The following is a 14928-nucleotide window of genomic DNA, read 5'->3' as shown; positions in this document are numbered from 1 at the left end:
GTTCCAGGGGATCCAACACTCTTCTAGCCTCTGAGGACATCTGTACCCATGTGGCATACCCTCACACAGTTACATACACATACATAAAAATAAAGATTTAAAAAATTCAATGTTATAATTATATTACATTCTTAAAATGTTCATGGTCGTAGGTGCTTCGCATTCATGATCTCATCTAATCCTAATCCCTTCCTCAAGGCCCCACCTCTAAACACTGTGCTGGGATTGCATTTACGCCTACCTTCTCAATACCTCCCAAACGGGACAGCATTTCAGCGGAAGGTTTTGGATGACACCAACCACAGCAAATAGCATCCTGAGACCTGTCACTCTACTCAGGAGCACTAAGTGCTTCCATCACTCTCTGCTCCAAATTCCTTCTCCCTAGCTGAAGGCAGAGTGACCTTTTCAAATTGCAAATGGGTTCCTGTCACTTCCGCGCTCTGAGCACGTGAACAACTCCTCACCATCTAAGGGACCATGTCTCTAACAGACTCCGGTGACACAGCATTGGGATACCATGGTGTCTTTTCCAGAACTGTTGGGGACTTCTGTGAGCGGGAAATAGGCCTACATGATGTGTGTGTGCAGTATGAAATCATAGCCACAAGCCCAGATGCCCATCAAAAGATAAACTGTTGAATTAAGCATGATCGGTGGTGGAATTGCCTCTTTAATATTCATTAGCTACTCATTCGTTCATTTTGTTGCTTGCTGACTGATGAGCAGGAACATCTGTCAAAGATTTAGGGAAGATTTACAGTTTAAAAAATTAAAAAAAAAGAGAAAATGCTACCCATTAACTTTTTTTTTTCATTTGCTCAATGAGCATCCCATTTGTGCTAGCCACAATTTTGGACACTGACTGGGCGGTGTCCTTAGACAGTGCAGCCTGAGCAAAAAGCCCAAGCAATTTGCTGCCACTAACCCAGCTCTTCCAGACCTGGTCCCATCTCATCTTGCAGTCTCTGTAGTCAGTGGCTCCTTGTCCCACCCTTTCTGCCTGAGATCTGCAGTTTCTTAAATGCGCTCTTCCTCTTTTTATCTATTTATTTATTTTCTTTGCAGCACTGAGAATAAAGCCCAGGGCCTCCTGCGTGCCAACACCGAGCTATACCCACTATCTGGACTCCTTCCTTCTGTTCTTTTTATATTAGCGCATGTGCAGATACGCTTGTGCTACAGCACACCTGTGGAGGTCAGAGGGCAACTCTCAGGAATCTGTTCTCTCTTATGAGTTCATGGAATTCAGGAATCAAACTTGGGTCATTAGTGCCTCTACCTGTGAGGCCATCGATCTGACTTCCTTATTTATAGTATCCTTCTTGAAAAGGGATGTGTGTGTGTGTGTGTGTGTGTGTGTGTGTGTGTGTGTGTGTGTGTGTGTGGTGTAGTCTCTTCATGCTGTGGTGTGTGTGTGTAGAGAGATCAGAGGACAAAATTCTGCACTTGGTTCCCTCCTTCTACTATGTGGATCCTAGGATTGGACTCAGAATTCAAGGAGCCTTCCTTTATCTGCCAAGCCATCTTTGCAAGCCCTCTTATTTATATTCTTATGATCTGGGATAGGGTGCGCTGTAACACAGGCTGGCCTTGAACTCAGTATGTAGCTGAGGGTGATCTTGAACTTCTGATCCTCCTGCCTCCACCTTCCAAGTGTTGGGACTTACAAGCACAAGCCACCATACCTGTTTTTTTGCAGTGCTGGGGACTAGAACCCAGGGCTTTGTGTTTGCTATGCAAGCGCTCTACCAGCTGACCTACATTCTAAGTCCCAGACTGCATTCCTTCTGACTTACCAGACAGCTCGGAGGCTGACGGACAAAGGTCACATATTGAGAGCCAGTGATCTAAAGTAAAACCAGGAGTAGCAGGCGAAAATGCACAAAGGAATCCTTAGTTCATCCTGACTCAGCCTCTTAACTTCTACCCCCCCCCCCAATCTCTCTTTCTTTCTTTCATTCAAAAGAGACAGAATCTTAGGCTGGCCTCAAACACATATTCACCTATCTCTGTCTCCTGAGTGCTGGAATTAAAGGTGTGTGCCACCATTCCTAACTTCTTTGTTTTTGCTTTTACAAATAGGCTCTCTCTGTGTAACCCTGGCTGTCCTAGAACTTACTATGTAGACCAGGCGGGCCTTGAACTCATAAGAGACCTGACTGCCTCTGCCTCCTGATTGCTGGGATCGAAGGCATGCACCACCACTGCTTGGCTTCCAGCTTTTAACTGATTTTCTAATGCAATTGGTGCTGTCTTGATCACTTTGTTTTTGCTTCCTTCTCCAACTTCCTGATCTTAGATCATTCTGAATGCTTTTCTACTTACCTGAGACCAATTCCGCTGGCTTTCATTTTCTCCTCTCATAAAGCCTCAGTTTCGGGATAATGGCGTTTCCTGAGCTTTTGGCTGCATGGCACGGTTATGCGCTCCCCCCACCCCCACATCTTATCCGGTATTAGCACCCCACCTCATCCGTCACAGTGATCTCTGTAAAGCTTGACTGTAAATGTTGGCTCCAATTAGGAGCCATTCCTACCTAACAGGCGAGCCATTTCCCCTCTCAGGCAGAAGACTGTGGCTTCACAGACATTAACAGTCACCTGCTGACCCTAAGGAAGTTGTGGCTTGCTCCAGCTTCCTTCAGGAAAGTAGAAATGTGAGAATAACTCATTTACACGTCTCTGTTAATTTCTTCACTCAGCAACCATTGACTAAGCACCTGCCAGAAACTGTGCTGTGCAGGGCCTTGGTAGCCAGGGTGCCACAAAGATGCCCCATTAGATATGCACATATGTTCGTGGTAGTGCTTATGAGTCCAGAAATTCCTCTTCATAAAGTCTCCCCCTCTTCCTCTTTCTCCTCCTCCTCCTTCTTCTTTTAAAAAATTAAGACAGAAACTCACTTAGGCCAAGCTAGCCTTGAACTTAACTTGTAGCTAGAATAGCCTTGCTTCTGCTAGACTAACCAGCTAGAATAACCTTGCTTCCACTTCTGGAGTGCGGAGAGCACAGGCAGGCTAGGATTATAGCACAGTTGAGATGCACGCTGCTGGGATCCAGATCCAAGGCTTCCTGTATTCCAGGCAAGTGGTCTACCAATCAATTGAGTGGCCGTTCTCCTCCCCTAACCTCTGTTTTTTAGTCTTATCCCCTGAAGTTCTTTTTCCTATCATGAAAGAAGGAGAAGAGGAATAAAATTACTAACTGAGGCCCTCTGCTATCTTCTTTCAGCCTTTCTGCCTGTCCTGTGCCTTATAAGGTGACCAGCACGGAGGACTGGGAGGCCTGGGAGGCACAGGCCTGGGCAGTTCCCAAAGCTCTGGAATACTGAGTGTTCTTTGTAGAGATGGACAGCAGGTAAGTAAGGAAGGAACAAAGGCATTGCAGGAGACTTGAATTACACACTATCCCAGGCTGGGAGGTTCAGGACTGTAGAGAGACCTCGCTAGGGCTCTGATAGCCTCTGGGGACAGGAAGCTAAGTGTGACACAGGCTTAGCTCACCAAGGTATCTGTGCTGAAGTGTCCCCAGTGCTGGGAGCTAGATAGTATGTGGGGTGTGTGTTGGGGTAGAGGCCGGTAGGACTCCTGGGGAGCCCCACAATCCCATTTTGGCCTCCTGCTCAACCATCCTGGCAGCAGCTCTTATGGAACCCAGTAGGAGCGGGGAGGGGAGGGGCAGAAGACTTGGTCACCAAGGGGAGCCCCGCCCCCTTCACAGAGGTGGCCGAGGCTGGGGTTGCAGAGAGAACTGGAACTGGGCTAGCCCTAGGGGAAGGCAGTGCCGCCAAAAACAGTGCTTGGCCTGGGCCTTTGTCGTGTGTGCCACAACACTCCAGCCTTTCTTAGGGACGACTCAAGTACTGCCTACTGGAAGCCTAGCCTGGAAGTAGCCAAGATCTCTGATTCCCCACCCCCATCGGGTTGAGGCCCAAGCCTTAAAGCAGTTCCTCAATTTTAGCCTTGGTTTTATGTGTTTGTGCTATAACCAGTCCAGGGCCTAACCGTTCCCCAAGTGTTCCTGAGGGTCTCAGGAACTACAGCTGTTCCTCTTCCTTGTTCCTGTCACCCACCCTGTGGGTCTCTGATTGTGCCAGGCCCTTCTCTTTGGTCCACTCTCTTGAGTCACCTCCCGGCTGAATACTTGGTTCTTCATGGCTGCCCCTCCTGCCACCTTCTCTGTATGCCACTCTCCTCTGCTCTGGAATCACTGAATGGAATAGCACATTAGGCACTGGGGACACGTTTCATAGAGCCCTTGTTGTCAAGGTGTGTAAGTGACATAAAGAGTTCCCCCGAGAGGACCTGAGAAGAATTCACTGCCAGGCTGAATGAAGGACCAGGGAGTTCTTTTGTGGTTACATTGGTTCCCTGCCTCCTTTCTCCCCATATTTTCTAGGCTTGGCCTTTGTGTGAGATCCCTCTCCTAGGTTCGTCTCTCTCTCTCTCTCTCTCTCTCTCTCTCTCTCTCTCTCTCTCTCTCTCTCTCTCTCTCTCTTTTGCTGACTTCAAGAGAGAGAGAGACCTAAGATCCTATGATTTTGAGGAATAGGGTGTCCCTCTTGGGCCTCTGACAAACCATATCATGCCAAGTTCATCAATCACAGGGAGCCATCAAAGAGGCGATCCCAAGACAGAGAGGTCTGGGGAGGTGGGAAAACTGCTAGCAATCACAGCTGGCTCTAAGGAAAAGGGGAGCAGCCAGGCATAGTTCTAGATTCTGGAAGTTATGTGCTCTGTGCCAGGTAGGTCATGTGGTCCTGGGCTGAATCAGGATTGAGGAGCAATTGGAGCTGGACAGAACACCCCTCCTGTAACTCCATCTGGCTCAACAGAGCTAGAGACCTCCAGTTCCCACCCTGAGACTCCCTTCTGGCTCCCTACCCTAGAAGGTTGAATGCTCTGCCTCCCTGTTTACCCTGCTCACACTGAGGGCAGGGACCAGAGGGGAACCAGTGAGGTCAGTTCTTATTAGGTACAGTAGTGGGGAGCCAGGCTCCACGGAAATTACAGCCTCCTGCGACCATGGCTTGGGAACCTCAGGACAGGAAAGATGTCCTCTACAAGCAATAGGTCAGTTGTGGGGCTACAGTGCGGCTCCCCCATTAAAGCTCCATTTCTGAGCTTGAATGTGGTGGCGCTGCAGGTGCTGCAACCCTTGCCCTGCTGCACCCCCCCCCCCCCGCGCCCCAACCTTCCCCGGGCCAAGAAGATAACTTGGTTAGTTAGGATGGACTACAGTGAAGCATTGAGACTCCAGAGGCCAGTGCCCCCAGCCAAGTACCTGGGGTTCTCAGTGGGGAGCATGAAAGGTTATGGGGGCTGGGAAAAGAGAGCGGGGGAAGGGCCGGGACTCCCTTCCAGCCTCGAGTCTGGGGGCTCAGGGATATAAGGGAGAACAGGGGTGTGTGTGTGTGTGTGTGTGTGTGTGTGTGTGTGTGACAATTCAGCAGAGGTCGGGACGTACCACGGAGCCCAGTAGCGGCAGGGAGGGGGGGCGGAGGACGTGGTCACCGAGGGGAGCCCCCGCCCCCTTCACGGAGGCCGAAGCTGGGGTTGCAGAGAGAACTGGAACTGGGCTCGCCCTAGGGGAAGGTAGCGCGGCCAATCCGTCCCCTCCCCACACCCTACTCCGAGGGGGTGGGCGATAGAGAAGAGGTTGGGGTTGGAGCAGCGGTGAGGGGGCCCCTCCCTGGCACCTCCCCCCACCAGACTTGGTCGCGCCCGAAGTGTAACACTTTCTCTTTGTCGGAGGAGCTCCTCTGTTTCCTGTGCAGCAGCTCCCGTAGCGGAGGCACCGGTAGCAGCCCTGGCGGACGAAGGAGCGATGGCAGCGGCCGATATAGCTCGCCAGGTGGTGAGTGCAGGGCTTGGGTACCAGCCCCCAGCCTGGGAGGTGAGGTGGGGGGCTTGGGACGGCTGAGCAGACTTGGCCACAGCCACCACCATTACCACGAGGAGGGCAGCAGGGTAGCATCCAGAACCAGAGGCAAGGCGGGACTTTTGCCCTGGGGTCAGCTGCTTAGTCCCCTCTGTCCCCAGCACGTCCTGGAGACCTGTGGTGGCAGGAGGGTGGGGGGCAACTGGCAAAGCCTACTGGCGGGCAGCTGAACTTGCATAGCGGGAGTGAGCGCCTCCACCTCCCTTGCGGCAGCTGTGGCCCCGCTGCTGGGGCGTTGCCGAATGAATGACTGCATGAGTACCGAGCCCTTGGGTCCCTGTCCCCTTAGTTTGGCGGCACCCCTGAGCACAGATGCCTGCTGGGACTCCAGCTTGCTCAGAAAGCGGGTTGCGGAGCTGGGGGTAGCCTGGGACCAAAGGTTGAGTGTGGTGAGGGGCGGGGAGATGAATGACTGGAGTAGGGTTTCTCCATATGCATTACATATGTGACTGCCTCTGTGTGTGTATCAGTGTGTGCTCATATATGTGCATGGGCGCCCTTCCGCCTTCCCCGTGGCAGGGTTATGTGACCCTGAAGGAGTCGGCCCGTTTCTCTGTGCTCACCTATGGTGTGTGTTCCTGCGTCCAAATGCCTCTGTGTCCACTTGTGCTGAGTCCCCGCAGGGTCCAATTTGTGCGTCTGTGGAAGTGGGGGGTGCACTTCACCCGGCCCGTAGGTGGCTGGCTGTATATTTTGGCACGTTTCCGAGTGGTTTTCTGAGGGTCGGTCTTGGGTTCAGTGTGCTCAAACCTGTTGGAGCTGACATCTTTCTGGAGAGACTGAGGAAAATAGCGTGAGACCTGCAGAAGTAGTGTTCCCTCTCTTTTGGTGGCACCAACTCTGGGTAAAAAAAAATCATTTTAAAAACTAAAGTTTTCCAGCCTGGGATGTGCAGAGAAGTCATACCCAAGAACCCGAGGCTCCATGTTTGTTTGTTTTTAGATCAGAAGTTTGGTTACAAAGGAAGATGTTTCCATTTGTGGGAACAGTCTAGTTTTTCTATTCCACCAGCACCATAAGCTGAAGCAGAATGGGGTCGAAGTAGGGCAGGCATAGCCCACTACCCCGAATACAACCGGATGAAAAATGATAACCTTGTAACCTCACATTTCCTTAGAGACCTGGCTGTGCAATGCGACGCCAGTAGAAACGCGGGAGAAGGAAGCAGCCTCTAGGTATTTGGTATAATTGCAATTGATTTGTTTTCTAAACCCGAATCCAGAATCGGATAGCATTTTCTCTCCAGATAAAGAAATTTCCTGTCTGGCTTTGGAAGGTCAGGGTCATTTATTTGAGACCTTCTCTAGCCCTTGTACGCCCCGCCCCTGCCCAGAGCTGGCTATTCGTGCAGTCATGATGTGAAGGGCAGAGGCAGAGAAGAGACTATTCTCGATGGTGCTGGGATTGGAGAGATTGTAATATTGTAATATTTTGAGGACAACCAGGGCAATTTTCTTATCTGCATTTTAAAGATGCCGTAGGTTTTGAGGAGATGGATCCGTTTCCCCATTACACTTGCTCTATCCTTAGTGACCCCCCCCCCCCCAATGACACTAGTGATTTTCCTTCTTGTCATAATGAATTTGCATCGACCTGCCCTCCCCACTTGCCCTTTCCTGGATTAGGATTGCAAGGCCTGTGCTGGCAAGGGGAACATTTCAGAAGGCTGCTTTACCTTTGTTTTGCAAATGGGGGTGCAGTAAGGGGTGGTTTAGGGTCTCTTGATTTGCTTTGGGAGGTTCCAGTTTTCTCTGGCTGGCCTTACCACATTGTATACGGAAAAACATAATTGCATGGAGAATTCGGAAGAGGCCCAAGCACTTGAGACTTTGTTATCATGATAAATGGGTTTTGGGGAAGACTGACGTCACTCTCCATGCCTCCCTCCCCCAAGCCAGTGAAGCTCTTATTTATGTGTCATTTCTCTCTGCTTTCCTCTGAGTCTGCAAGAGGTTGTAATTCACCAGGGGAGGCTGGAATTAACTCAGGAGACTTTGAGTGGCTGGTTGCTTTTGGTTTCTTCAGAGGAATATGAGTCTAGGACTGGGGCAGAGACGACTAGAGAGCCAGGCTACCTGTGGCAAGCTTAGATGTTCTTAGTAGACTCGGAGGCATGATGCCATGGGAGTAGCGTCTTGGTGTGTATGTCTGGGTGTCTTCACAGAGTCACTGGAGGGTCACTGTGGCCGACTATCATTAGGAAAATGGCATAGGAGTTATTGTGTAGGGCTTACATTTGGGTGTGCGTGCGTCTTAGAAGTTCCTAACTTAGGTGCCTCCCATCTGAATGAACACCACAAAGGATTCTGGGTGACAACACTATTTCTCCACCATTGCTATGAATACCTGTTTGACTGATGTGCACAACACTATGGCCAGCCCTTATCAACCGTATCAGAAAAGTAACAGCTATCGTTCATGACTTTCCAACTTCCAGCCTAGTTGGAGATGCAAACTGTGGATACTGATAGAATTCAAGAAGTAGTAGAAGAGCCTTGGGGTGCTTCCACCTGTGAGGGGACTTGGACTGCCATTGTTTTGTGTTTTGAGAGGCTGCATGACTGACTCATCCAGGGTGACCTAGGAAGGCACAGCGTGGTCACCGAAAGCTCTGTCTATTAGCTTTCATTCAGTATTGCATTTTCCGTTCAGACTGTCAGGACTGTGCTTTCCAAAGTAGAGCGCGCTTGAGTCCGACTTGAACAAATCCCATCCACAATGTGGACAGCGCTGCCTTTTCCAGTTATAGTCCATTAAGCCCTTGCCTCTGATGAAAGCTTGTAAGGACTACAAGAGTTGTCTTTGCCAGGATTGGCCTGGAGGAGCTGTCCTCAAGTTACCACCCGCCATTGAGGAGAAGCCTGCTTCTGCGTTCCAGCCTTACAATCGGAGTAACAGTTATCCACAACTGTTATCCAAAATCAAAAATTGTTTTGAAACAGACTTTCACCTGTCAACCGAAGTTAGTCTGGAACTTCTGCCTGGGGTGCTTTGGATAACAGTTACCTTGTGGTTTTCCTCTTGACGCTCTTCCTTAATCCCTAAAAGTAATAATTGTACTCCAGAAAAAGAAAACCAAACCCCATAGGCTATAGTGCTGACTTAAGTTTATATGGCTCCAAACAGTGAAAAATTATTGATTCCAAGTCAAGGGAATAGGGGGTAATTTATTATACAGTTTCCCGACTGTTTAGTGTCTCTAAGATTTGTCAGAAACATTAGAGGAGCTGGGCCTGGGTGTGGTGGCGCACACCTTTAATCCAGCACTCGAGAGACAGAGGCAGGTGCATCTCTGTGAGTCTGAGGCTAGCCTGATCTACAGAGCGAGTTCCAAGACAGCTAGAGCTACATAGTGAGACCCTGTGTGTAAAAAAATATGAAAGGAGTGTACAGTGACAGCTGAAAGATCTCGTCCTTTAATGGAGTTCCCAGTCCAATGGTGAAAGCAGACACATATCTTTATGTAGGGTTGAGAGGGCTCAGTGGGGAAAAAAATGAAACAAAAACCATTTACCATGGAAGCCTGACCTGTCGGGTGATTTCTAGACTCAACACAACTCTCTGACCTCCGCACACATGCCGTGGCCTGCGAATCCCCACCCGTATCCTGCATACACACACACTTACACAATAATAAAGTGTTTTTTTTTTTTTTTTTTTTTTGATTTTCGAGACAGGGTTTCTCAGTAGCTTTTGGTTCCTGTCCTGGAACTAGCTCTTCTAGACCAGGCTGGCCTTGAACTCATAGAGATCCACCTGCCTCTGCCTCCCGAGTGCTGGGATTAAAGGCGTGTGCCACTATCGCCCGGCAATAATCAAGTTTTTTAAATCCCTATTTAATTATCATTATCCTAAGTGCTAAAGAGGAGAGCCAGTGCCTGCCATGAAAAGTCATTATAGGGGACCTAATTCAGCTATGGATGAAAGCTGGAAGCGAGAGGAGAGACTTCCTGAGGGGTTCTGGATAGGAAAAGGGTAGGTGTGAAGGTGGGTGAGATCACACTTCTGCCACTTGCTTGGGAACAGTTCCTTTGTCAACTCACCCACTGCTGTTTTCATTCATTCTTCAACATTTACTGACCAGGCACTGATTCTGCCAGGTCCTGTGCCAAGTGCTGGGGATGTAGTGGTGACCAAGGCACGGAGGACCTCTGCCCCTTCTCAGAGCTGCCAGATGAGGCAGGAATGAGCCCGGTTTCCTCTTGATATTTTAAATGCAGGAAATGTGTTGGTGGTGTATTTATTACAAAACTTCATTATCGTAGACTAATAGGTTTGTAGAATGCAATGAGAATTTGATCTGCAGTTAGATGCATAGCATTTCCTTTGTGGAGTGTCTGATATAAATATGCTATTAATTGCTGGCTTCGTTACTAATATGGTCCTACACCTTGTGTTCTGTAAGGGAACAACCCAATTGCTTTAACTTGGACAAAACTAATTAGGAAAGTTTGTCTGTTGGGGGGAAAAGCACTATTATAAAATTAAATGGCCCTGGTTTGCAGACTTGCTGAGATTTCTAGATTGTCAAAGCTATGCCTTAATATTAACAGGAACAGTAGAGAAAGCCCTTATTTGTTTGTGCATTGAAACTGCACATGAGACCCATGGAAAGAAGAAAAGGGGATGGGGAAGGGAGGGAGGAGGAAAGGGGAGGACAAAAAGAAGAAAGCCTTGCCTAGATGTAACATGCTTAGCTCTCTGGAAATGCTTCCATCTGTTTGATTTTCTTCCCCCAACAAATTCCTGATCTCTTCATGTTATACCTGCAGCAAGCAAGAGACTTAATCCAAAGTGTAATTGCTGATCAGTGGATAAACAATGAACCACCCACCAGATTACACAGACTCCCTCTTTAAAGGTACTAGCCTTTCCAAGGTGTTTCTAAGAAATAAAAATTCTGCCACGTCCTCATTTCCCCCTCTTCTCCTTGCATCCGCCAACATCCCCAAAGCGGTCAGAGAAAAGCAGACTTGAGTGATGTGGAGACTCTCTGATGTTAAAAAGATTCTCAGCTTAAATCCAAGATAGCACAGTCACGGGTTGTGTGGGTTTTCTTTCTTTTTTTTTTCTCTCTCTCTTTCCATATTGCTTTAAATAAAAATCTTGGAGCCACCAGCCATGTAATGATGGATTATTTTAAGTAACAACTGGAGGGGGTGCAGAATAAATTAGAAACACAGACCCCTTCCTCCTCGGTTTGGCAGGAGGCTGCTTCTGCTGAGGGGATTTGAAACCGTGGGTTTCTGGGCTGCCTGCATAGAGGAAGGAGGCCACATGCTCAGGAGAGTGAGAACTAACGTTCTCCTTACCTCTCCTCCAGCTTCGCCTCTCCTCCAGCGTCTCCCCACTAGGGACAGCCATCACCATCTGCTGGATTATGCAGCTGGCCCTGGAGTTGGGTCATTCCTATGACCAGGGAAAGATTTCCAGGCTGTCTCAGGGACAAGCCTCAGGGTTCCGGTTATCCCTGCCAGGATCCTCTGAAAGCCCTAACGAGGACCCTGGGGTAACAAGAGCAGAGCTCTCCTCTCAGCCCTGATGAGGTGCAAGGTGGTGTTCAGTTTCCTCTCACAGAAGAGGCCCCCAGCTCTGAACACTGGCGCAGAAGCAAGAGCTGCCTTTTTTTTTTCAGATCCCCATTAAACGAGACCAGATGGAGGCAGAGGCAAGTTCAGGCTCCCCAGAGGGTAGTTGGGCATTCACCCAGAGGCCTATGGGTAAACCTTTCCTTTCCAAAAAAAAAAAAAAAAAATCCCCCAAACCCAGATTGGAGGTAACAATGACCAGAACACCTAGAAAACTGGTCAAACTGCCTGACTTGAAGGAAATATGTGTGGCTTTTGTGGGAACGTTGACCCACCCAGAGCAGGGGTCACCCCTGGCCTGAAGTGGAGATATTTTACCTAGACAATGGCTTGTTAGGTAGACTCATTAGCTCTGGGGCTCTTGAGTAGAGCTGGGCAGCTGGCCAAGCCTAGGATCAGGTTGGAGTCAGAAGAGAGAGAAGGAAAGGGGAGAGAAAAGTGGGGGGGGGGGGGGGGGGGAGAAGAGAGGCGAGAGCTGGAGCCCAGACCTCCAGAGCATTGGTTGCCTTGGTTGCCTTCTGCTGGCCAGAGCTATTGCAGTGAGCCCACAAGCTTCCAGTTCATTTTCCTTATCCTTTTTCACTCCTACCTGCATTAAGCCAGGAGCCTCATGGCCTGGAATTTTAGCAGCAGGAAGAAATACATCTGGTATTTAAGTCAGCTTTTCCAGCTGAGAGAAGCAGTCTGCCTGGATCCTAGCATCATTCTCTGCCTCTAAATCACTGAATGACTCGGGGGACGAGTCCCTTCCCCCACTCCGAGGTCTCCATTTCTCCCTTTGCAGAAAGAGGCCTTGGGTTAGGTGATCTTTAAGGGAGTTTCCAGTCCTCAAGCTGTGCTGTCCTTATGTCTCCTTGCTCTCCAGGCTCGATTCTGTCAGGTCCTTGTCTGCTGCTGCTTCTGAATGAGGTGGCAGAGCTGAGCTCCACCCCTTCCCTCCTTCAGCCTTGAGCTGAGTGAGGAAAGAGTTTTGGAGAAGGAACCTATGCTTTTATCTCAGCAGGGTTTCTGCAAGTGAAGTAGAAACACCCATTTGAACATTGCCTGTCTGCAGAGGTATATATAGCTGTTGACTTTTGATAAAAGACACATGACAACCCAATGTTTGTCCGTGGACTCCCACTTCAAATGCACTAGGGAAGCTGGCTAGTTAATGGAGTCCTGCTATGAATCCTTTTATAGAACGAGAAGCCACTTTGGGATTTATCTTTGGTATTAAAATCAGTTTCATCCATCTGCTTTCCCAACGAGGCGCTTTCATCCTTGGATAGTAAAGATGGCCTCCTTTGCGTTTCCCCGAGGTCCCCTAAACTGCTTCCCCAATGAAGCTTTGGCAAGCCTTGTTCCTCCGTAGAATGCTCCCTAACTTTCTCTTCCAGCCCAGGACATTATAGCAAAAGGCTTTTCTTAGTCCTGCTCCATCAGCCCATGAACACTTCTGGCATCTGATGTCTTGGCTACCCTCGTTTTCATTTTTTTCTTGTTAAAATTTTGGCCCTTATTGGCCTTCTGTGGCTCTCAAGGCGGATGGTATAGTACTTTCCATTCCTTTGTCAACACTGAAGGCTACAAATGGGGTTTCATCAGGACTTCTGCCATGCTTCGGGACTTAGGATTTGTCTTCTGGCTTACACGACTCTATAATTATGCTGTACTGTTTAATAGTAAGTTATGTATTGTATGTAGTAATAAGATAATAAGAATTTATTGTATTGCTGGTAAAAACAAATGTCTTATATATAATAAAATTGCCCAGATGCTAAAGGCTTTCCTTAACCAAACTTGCTGATTATCTCTGTGTGTGAAGCACTTTCTGGTTGAAGTTTAACATTTTTCTGAAATATCTGAGGCCACTTTCCTGCGTAGGAATGTATCATCATAGAGCCTTTTTTCAAATCAAAACATTTTTTCCAGATTATAAAACTAAAGTATGCCTATTCTAGAAAAAAAAAAAAAGACAACAGAAAAGCTACCACCAAAGTAACCTGTTAACACTGCTCACTGGGATGCTCCCATGTATGTAAGTGTTTTGTTTTGCTTTATATAACAGTTTTGGGCAAATATTTTCTCATGCTATTAAGCACTCTTAGGACATATTTTCATTAGTTTCTTAATATTCCATCATATGTCATTGGATAAGTGAATTGGCTTTGAAAGTCTAGGGGACCGGCACTTTCGCAGTGCCAGAATGACGGCCGCATTTGAGCGCAGAAGACCAGAGGAGAAAGTTAAGGGAAAGCCAAGTCACAGGTCATGAGTCCCAGGCGTTTCCTCCTCATCCTTGAGGATGACACGCGCTAACTTAGCTACCTTGGGTTTGAACAGAGACAGGAAATTCTCGATTGACACAGGTGGGCCCACTTAACTTGCTTTCTCTGCCCTGGATGTTGGAGAGGCAGTGGGCAGTGGAGGACAGCTGTCCTCCTATTGGGTGTTCCTGGGACTCATTACTTCCCCCCTCCAAAAAAAAAAAAAAAAAAAAAAAACGGCAACAGGAGAAAGATACACAGCTGGAAGCGCCATAACTCATTGTTCTTAATAGGTACTGTATGAATATGCAATCAAAAACTGAAATTGGTGTGTCCTTGAGAGAAGGTGGAAGAGAACAAGAGCAGCGTTTCTGCCTCTGCTACACAATGCGGTATAACGTATTTGAAAACCACAGGTGACTGCAGATGAGGAGCAAACAGGAAATGGAATTGGGAGGAGGGAAGTGGGGGCTCTCAGTTCTCAGGAGCACCTTTTCATTTTGCCTTCCTTTAGCGCCTCACAGACTAACCTAATTACCCTACTCTGAAGGCGAATGAGGAAGGGCTTTCCTTTTCTTATGAAAAATATCCATAAATGATTGCAGGTAACATGTGAGTTTGTCTGTTTAGAAAAGAATCAAACACTACCAAAGCTGACTACACCTCTGATTAGGCCCTTGGTTTCTACTTCCTGTCCCTGAGGTAACTACTGGTATCTTTTGGTTTGGTGTCTTTTCATGCATCTGTCTAGGTCTCGTCATACACATACATACACAGACCTTTTGTACGTACAGGGACTCATTATGCATAGCGTCCCACAACTATTGTTTTCTGTCTTATTCTATGTCTTGCAGGTATTCACATTAGTACGTATGGACCTGCTGCATTCTGGCTAGAGATTGGTCCAGACTATGCATGTTGATAATTTCTTTTTCAGTTGTCCAGCATTTAAGGAGTTTCTAGTTTTTCATTCCCGTAAACAATGCTTTAATGTATTTCCTCGTACAGGAATCTTTGTACAACTGTGTGTAATTCCACTGAACAGAGGTGGTTGTGGGCCTGTGGTAGATTGATGATTTTAGTGATTCGCGGTCATGAACACGGTGCTACCTGCTAGTCAGGATAGCAAGGTAAGGGCCAGGTTTCTAC

The 14928-nt window shown here is 48.1% G+C and overlaps 1 protein-coding gene across 2 annotated transcripts in view; it reads left to right on the top strand.

Annotated features, from left to right (window-relative positions):
* Positions 1–3269: 3269 nt before the first annotated feature.
* Positions 3270–14928, top strand: part of Septin6 (septin 6) — an 83259-nt gene continuing 71600 nt past the window's right edge. Inside the window, exons 1-2 of one of the 2 annotated variants that reach the window (XM_041642875.1) lie at positions 3270–3359; positions 5756–5858. In XM_041642875.1, the coding sequence (XP_041498809.1) occupies positions 3349–3359; positions 5756–5858 (114 nt within the window). In that variant the 5' untranslated portion in view covers positions 3270–3348. The remainder of the gene's footprint in view (positions 3360–5755; positions 5859–14928) is intronic. The other variant, XM_041642873.1, reaches the window with a different exon arrangement.

This window comes from Microtus oregoni, unplaced genomic scaffold, assembly GCF_018167655.1.
Source record: "Microtus oregoni isolate MIOR12 unplaced genomic scaffold, Mior012 000080F_ref0000499, whole genome shotgun sequence".
Lineage (NCBI taxonomy): Eukaryota > Metazoa > Chordata > Mammalia > Rodentia > Cricetidae > Microtus > Microtus oregoni.
Note: the sequence above shows the minus strand (reverse complement) of the source record. Positions and strands in the feature narration are given on the sequence as shown.